The following is a 6,920-nucleotide window of genomic DNA, read 5'->3' as shown; positions in this document are numbered from 1 at the left end:
ATCAAAGTGTCTTGAATAGGAATCAAATAAACACAAAAATTTATTTTTTATCATATTTTACATTTCTTATTTCAAATTGCACGTAACATGTCCACTTCAAAAATACACCTGAACACCTGAACAGCCACAACACTAATTCTCTTGTTTTAATGTAAAATGCTCTGTACCTGCTGCCATCTAGTGGTAATAAAATTACATGATTACGCCGCTAGTCACTGCTACAGCAGAGACACTCAAAGATGGCATTATTTGCAGATAATTAAATATTCGTTTTTAAAAAATCTTTTAAGACCAATTACCGTATTTCCCGGACTATCGGCGCACCATTTACCGCACCTTCAAATGTTTGACCCCCCTCCCCCAAACCCTCGCCTGGAAACTTATCAGCCGCACCGGGCTGCAGGCCGCTGGTATCTCTGCTGCTCTGTTTCCCATAAGGACCCAGCAGAGGGCAGCAGAGGGCTGCGTCCTAATAACTGATGGATATATTAAGGACGCAGTTCTCTGTCTCCAAATCCGGTTTTGTTCACACCGAGTTTACGTGCAGCGGCTTTATTTCCCTCCTGTAGTGGCAGATCGACAGCCCTCAACTTAAAAGCTGCATCATATGAGTTTGAAAACATTTCTCCGTCGTGCTGCTAGCATGTGGTTGTTCGAAATGAAAATTAGCGCGATGACCAGTAGATGACCAATAGATGACCAATAGATGATCAGTAGATGACCAATAGATGATCAGTAGATGACCAGTAGATGATCAATAGATGATCAATAGATGATCAATATATGATCAATAGATGACCAGTAGATGACCAGTAGATGACCAGTAGATGATCAATAGATGATCAATAGATGACCAGTCTCACCCGGCTCTGTAGTTTTTCAGGGACTTCCTGCTGGTGTTGGTCAGCTCCTCATCAAACACTGACTTCCTGCCTCTGCTTGCTGCTTTCTGATTGGTTGCTGCAGACAGAAGTTGGTCAGTCTGCATCAGTTGGGTTCAAGGTTCTGGAGGTTCTGGTCGGGTCTCAGTGTGTGTGTTTCTGACCTTTCAGTGGCGGTTCGTCTTCAGGCATGGCTCTGGCTTTCTTCGCCCGTCTCTCCCGCTTGGCGGCTCGCTCAGCGAACATCTGAGCCTTCAGGATCTCGAACTGAGCGCGCTCCTCAGACTGGGACAGAGAGGACACACTGAGCACGCTCAGAGGCTCAGGTTGGTCTCCGATCAATCAGTGATTGATTTTACCGTCAGCTGTTTCTTCTTCCCATCCTTCAGGAACTTCTCTCTCTTCTTCTTTCCTCTCAGAGCCAAATCGAACTCCTGCAGAGCCTTCGACACTGAAGGGGCAGAAGAAGATCTGAGACACGGTACTCTGCATCATGCAGATTACTACACAGTACTATAGACAATGCTACTTTTAATACTATACTTAATACTACAGAGTACTACAATCCTCCACTCACTGCGGCTCTGCTTGCGTTCCTGCTGCGTCTGAAACCAAACCCTCTGAGAGTCGCTGGAGGAGGCGGAGCCTTCTAGACGCTTCTGAGCCACACTCAGCTACACACACACACACACACACACACACACACACACACACACACACACACAGCTGTTAACATGTCATCAACTATCTTCAGCAGGTCATTGAGACGACTTGCTGATGTTGGTTTAAAGCTGCAGTAACGTTGCACCTCTTCCTTTCTCACTGCTACACCTCGCAGCTAGCTCCCTACTGCTCGCAGCTAGCAGCTAGCTCTCTACAGCTAGCAGCTAGCTCCCTACAGCTCGCAGCTAGCTCCCTACAGCTCGCAGCTAGCTCCCTACACCTCGCAGCTAGCTCCCTACTACTCGCAGCTAGCAGCTAGCTCCCTACAGCTCGCAGCTAGCTCCCTACAGCTCGCAGCTAGCTCCCTACAGCTCGCAGCTAGCTCCCTACAGCTCGCAGCTAGCTCTCTACAGCTCGCAGCTAGCAGCTAGCTCCCTACAGCTAGCAGCTAGCTCTCTACAGCTCGCAGCTAGCTCCCTACAGCTAGCTTGCCATAAAAGCGTAGCCACTAATTACGGCAGAAAAACAGTTTTCTGTACCAATAAGTTATTTCTACACGATTAGCACATAGAGTAGCGCGCTCTCTAAGTTGATTGTCAGTTCTAAGTCCTGGTGGTTAAGTGACGTTTTTGGTGCATTTTTTTCTGATGGTGAAATATGGAAATAACAGATACTTTACAAAAGTTTCATACAGATTCATATGTTAATAATTAATGGCTATGCAGTGCCACACTTGGCCTGTAGGTGTCACTGTTTGTGCGCTTGTTGAGGCCTAAAGTAGGCGGAGCCAGCTGCTCCAGACAAACATGGAGGCTGATTGAAGTCCTGTCACAGGAACTCGTTTTGCTGGATGATAAATTGTCCCAGAAGTTATTGCGATAAACGATAATATTGCTGTTTTGACACCATTTTCCAGTAATGACAGATATAATAGAATTAGAGTAATAATTAGTAGAAAGAGAAAAATGATAAATCACACAAATGGATACTATTCAGTTTATCGTAATTTCAGGTTCTGATCCGGTTCTGACCCGCTCCGTCCAGCCTTACCTTCGCCTCAGATGCAGCCATCTCTCTCTCCTCTCTCTCCAGCTTCATCACCGCTTCAACGTCTTTCTCCAGTTTGCTGATCAGATCTCTGAACTTCAGGACGACCTCTGGAGGGGAAACAAACCCGGTTTCAGTCTGGTTCTGACCTGACTTGGCTGAAGAACCGGACCGCCCCTGGCGCTTACCTGTGGGCAGGACGCGGGCCTTCACGCTATTCTTGGCTGACTTCACCACTTCCTTCAGCGTCTTCCTCTCCGACTCTCCGACCAGAGACACGGAGCGGCCGGAGCGGCCGGCGCGGGCCGTGCGGCCGACCCGGTGGACGTAGTGCTTGGTGGTGGACGGCATGGTGAAGTTGATCACCTGGGCAGCAGGTGGGAGCAAGTTCAGGATGCCGACCCGGTTCTGTTCCGGGTCAGATCACAAAACGAGCCGAAGCAGAACTCTCACCGTTTTCACGCCGTCGATGTCCAAACCTCTGGCCGCGACGTCGGTCGCCACCAAGATGTCGATTTGCTCGTCTTTGAACCTCCTGCAGAACCGAGACGGACCAGAACATCTGAACTGGGGCCATGAATCCATTTGTTCAACAATCCATTTTATAGTTTCTGAAGATTTTAAAATCTGGATGTTTTTGGTTGACAAGCGTTTTACAGCTTCTGTTTATTAGGACTTTGAATTCAGGTGAATGACAGAGAATTGGGGCTGGGATACGATTTGTAAAATTCCTCAAAATAAAGTTAAAACAATGCGAGAATAAAGCATTAATATTAGGAGAACGAAGTAATCAGTTTATAAGAACTCATGAAAAACAAAAAGTGGAAAGTCGAGCATCTGGTGAAGTTATGCTTTGGTTAATCCATCAAATTATGTTCAGCAGGTTTTTCTAGAGTTTTCTCTATTTGAAAAACGAACAACATGTCACATCTCAATGACTCGAAGCTTTTCTTATTAAAACTGCTTTTTATTTTAAAATTTTCTCCTGGTAAAATTGTTTCATTCTGCTAATAACTATATTCTCATAATTAAATTAAACTACAAAAGTTCTCATTTCTTGATACTCTGTGGTACAAAACCGTTGATTAAAATCAGAAATCATATCTGGAACGAACCAACCTGGAGATGCTTTTAAGCCCAGCTGTAATCTGAACCCGTTAGAACCTACCTGAGGTTCTCCAGCCTCTGGTTCTGGCTCAGTTCTCCATGCAGCTCCCCGACCTTCAGGCCCAGCAGGCCCAGCAGGATGTGCAGCCGGTGGGCCTGCTTCCGGGTCTGGGTGAACACCATCACGTGGTCCTGGAAGGTCCGGGTCAACAGCGCTGGGAACAGAACATCCGGAGAGTCATGGTCCGGCCCGGAGGACAACAGAACCTCAGCAGAACCTGGACCTCCCCGGTCCTACCTGCCACCACAGCCTCCCGGTCTCCTTCCCGGTGCGGTCGGATCCGAACGAACTCCTGCCGGAGGAACGGCGCCACGTCCGTGTTGCTGTTCACAAAGATCCTGATTGGCTGCTTCAGCGACACCGCCGCCAGGTCCTTTACCTGGAGGCAGAGAACCGGGTCACATGACCCACAGAACCGGGTCATGTGACTGCAGGATGGGGGAACCCATTGACATACATTGCATCGTATTGTTTACATCCCTCTTTGCTAAAAGCTGATTGTTTTCCTTCCCATCCGTGGCAACAAACAAAACCGCTAGCTAAATGAAACCAGGATGTTGGGAATATTAGCTCAGAGCGCCACAGCAAAGGGGAAAATAATGCAGAAAAACCATTAAAGAACAACCCAAAGCAACCTGAGTTGTTCTTTTGTCTCACTCTCTGTGTTGGCTACGTTACACGCAGGTTTTGTTACCATAGCAACTGACTAACATCACTAATGTATCAGGATTCAACACCGAAAAACGCTCAAACATTTCCCACACAGACTGAATAACATTCTGTTATAGTTCTATGTTTACTTTATGATTATTAATAAGTGATCACTGTGTTAGATTAGCTACTGCTGCTATCAGCTAATTCAGTGTTTTTCAACCACTGTACTGCGGCACACTAGTGTGCCGTGAGTGATCGTCAGGTGTGCCGTGGAAATTATTCAATCTCACCTATGGTACCGTATTTTCCGGACTATAAGCTGCTACTTTTTTCCTAAGCTTTGAACCATGCGGATTGTAGCCCGGTGCGGCTTTTCTGTGTATTTTTCTTCAACCACCAGGGGGCTCTCTAGCAGGAAGTGAATCATTAGAAGTCAAAATTGTAAATCAAAGAAGAACGCGTTAATTTTCATTTAGAACAACCACATGCTAGCAGCAGGACGGAGAAATGTTTTCAAACTCGTATGGTGCAGCTTTTAAGTTGAGGGCTGTCGATCTGCCACTACAGGAGGGAAATAAAGCTGCTGCACTTCAGCGCGGTGTGAACGAAACCATGGTTAGCAGTGGCTAGCGGCGTCATCATGTAATTTTCTTACCACTAGATGGCAGTAGGTACAGAGCATTTTACATTAAAACAAGAGAATTAGTGATGCATGAATGTTACAGGTAGCGGTGAGAGCATCGTATCTAGCTGTGACGACAGTGATGGAAAAGAGTGAAGCTCAGCAGTAGTTGGAAAGAACATGGGTCCATTTCCCTCAACATGTCTGTGTGAAGTGAGCTTCTCAAGCCTGGTTACTATAAAAACTGAAACCAGAGAGAGACTGAGAGCTGTTGAGGAAGAGCTTTGTCTTTCTTCAATTTCTGCCAGAAATCGGCTGTTTTATCCAAACATGCACAGGTTTCACACTAGATGGGTGAAATATACAGATATTGACATTTTGTACATGCAAATCTAAATATTGTAACAGTGAAATCCTTCCCAAATATTATTGCTTCTTTCAGAATAAGAATTATTTTCTGTATTCTGGCTATAAGAATGCTTGTGGATTAGTTTGTAAAACACTTTGAAGTTTTCTACAACTTCTGTAAATTTAACACCACAGTGTTGTGGCTGTTCAGGTGTTCAGGTGTATTTTTGAAGTGGACATGTTACCTGCAATTTGAAATAAGAAATGTAAAATGTGATAAAAATACATTTTTGTGTTTATTTGATTCCTATTCAAGACACTTTGATAAGAATGACTATATATGTAATATAGGCGGCTACAGAGTATCTTTGTTTACATTTTTGGTTGGTGATGTGCCTCGAGATTTTTTCAATTAAAATAATTACCTTGGCTCAAAAAAGGTTGAAAAACACTGATCTAATTTACCAGAGCGATAGATTAATGATTGTTAGCAAATCTAATAGCTTTTTAGGTTAGCTACTCCTCCAGCTAATTATCTACCAAGCTAGCTAGCTTATGCTAGTTAATGTACATTAGTTTGGTAGCTAATTTGAAAGGTTTCTTTAAACTGAACTGAAACCTCGTCATCTAGTCGTTATAGAGTTGTCAACTAGCAGCAAAGCGCCTGACGGACTGGACATCATGTGTCTATTATGTGTCTATCATGTGTCACACGTTGCTATGGTAACGGCTGCTGTCCTATGGCGGTACCTCCTCGCTCATGGTGGCTGAGAACAGCATGGTCTGCCGGTTGTAGGAGCACAGCCTGATGATCTCCTTCATCTGCTCCTCAAAGTACTCGTCCAGCATCCTGTCAGCAGCACACGGAACCGGGCCGTTAGCGGCTATGCTAGCGGTCCGGTTCCGTCGACCGGTGGCGGCGCCCCCACCTGTCGGCCTCGTCCAGGATCAGGATCTCGATGTGGCTCAGCTCGAAGCTCGGCGTGTTGTGAAGGTGGTCGATCAGTCGGCCCGGTGTGGCAATCAGAACATCTGGACCCGCCCTCAGAGCCACCTCCTGTGACTTCAGGTCCAAACCGCCTGCAGATGGCAACAGCAGCAGTCAGCCGGGACCAGAACCGGGCCGGAACAACCTGAACTGGGTCGTTTCCATACCAACAGCCAGGCAGGTGGTGATGGAGGTGAACTGGGCCAACTGGCGGGCCACCGAGTGGACCTGGATCCCCAGCTCTCTGGTGGGAACCAGAACCAGGACCCGGGTCACCTGGGACGTCCTGGGTTTGTAAACCAAGCGCTCCAACACCGGCAGCATGAAGGCCGCCGTCTTCCCTGAGGACGGAACCGGAAGACAGCTTCACTGGTTCTGGTTCAGTACCAGAGACCAGAACCAGAGGCTCCGGTTAAGGTTCTGTCAGAAAACCATTCATCCATCCATCATCCATCCATCCATCCATCCATCCATCATCCATCCATCCATCATCCATCCATCCATCCATCCACCCATCATCCATCCATCCATCATCCATCCATCCATCCA

At 46.5% G+C, this 6,920-nt stretch overlaps 1 protein-coding gene and 1 long non-coding RNA gene across 3 annotated transcripts in view; one reads left to right on the top strand and one right to left on the bottom strand.

Moving 5' to 3' along the window:
• Positions 1 to 605: 605 nt before the first annotated feature.
• The window catches only part of ddx27 (DEAD (Asp-Glu-Ala-Asp) box polypeptide 27), an 11,821-nt gene continuing 5,506 nt past the window's right edge, over positions 606 to 6,920 (bottom strand). Inside the window, exons 8-19 of one of the 2 annotated variants that reach the window (XM_007544195.2) lie at positions 6,539 to 6,712; positions 6,313 to 6,463; positions 6,134 to 6,233; positions 3,997 to 4,138; positions 3,760 to 3,913; positions 3,045 to 3,126; positions 2,780 to 2,957; positions 2,595 to 2,701; positions 1,459 to 1,555; positions 1,241 to 1,332; positions 1,046 to 1,166; positions 606 to 960 (exon numbers count right to left, since the gene is read on the bottom strand). In XM_007544195.2, coding sequence (XP_007544257.1) covers positions 860 to 960; positions 1,046 to 1,166; positions 1,241 to 1,332; positions 1,459 to 1,555; positions 2,595 to 2,701; positions 2,780 to 2,957; positions 3,045 to 3,126; positions 3,760 to 3,913; positions 3,997 to 4,138; positions 6,134 to 6,233; positions 6,313 to 6,463; positions 6,539 to 6,712 — 1,499 coding nt within the window. In that variant the 3' untranslated portion in view covers positions 606 to 859. Of the gene's footprint in view, positions 961 to 1,045; positions 1,167 to 1,240; positions 1,333 to 1,458; positions 1,556 to 2,594; positions 2,958 to 3,044; positions 3,127 to 3,759; positions 3,914 to 3,996; positions 4,139 to 6,133; positions 6,234 to 6,312; positions 6,464 to 6,538; positions 6,713 to 6,920 lie in introns of both variants that reach the window. The other variant, XM_016667361.1, reaches the window with a different exon arrangement.
• On the top strand, positions 885 to 2,722 carry LOC107835112 (uncharacterized). Its single transcript, XR_001660941.1, has 4 exons — positions 885 to 976; positions 1,053 to 1,207; positions 1,301 to 1,362; positions 2,637 to 2,722. It is a non-coding gene; the product is annotated as an uncharacterized LOC107835112 (long non-coding RNA).

This window comes from Poecilia formosa, unplaced genomic scaffold (genome assembly GCF_000485575.1).
Source record: "Poecilia formosa unplaced genomic scaffold, Poecilia_formosa-5.1.2 Scaffold1028, whole genome shotgun sequence".
Classification (NCBI taxonomy): Eukaryota; Metazoa; Chordata; class Actinopteri; order Cyprinodontiformes; family Poeciliidae; genus Poecilia; species Poecilia formosa.
Note: the sequence above shows the minus strand (reverse complement) of the source record. Positions and strands in the feature narration are given on the sequence as shown.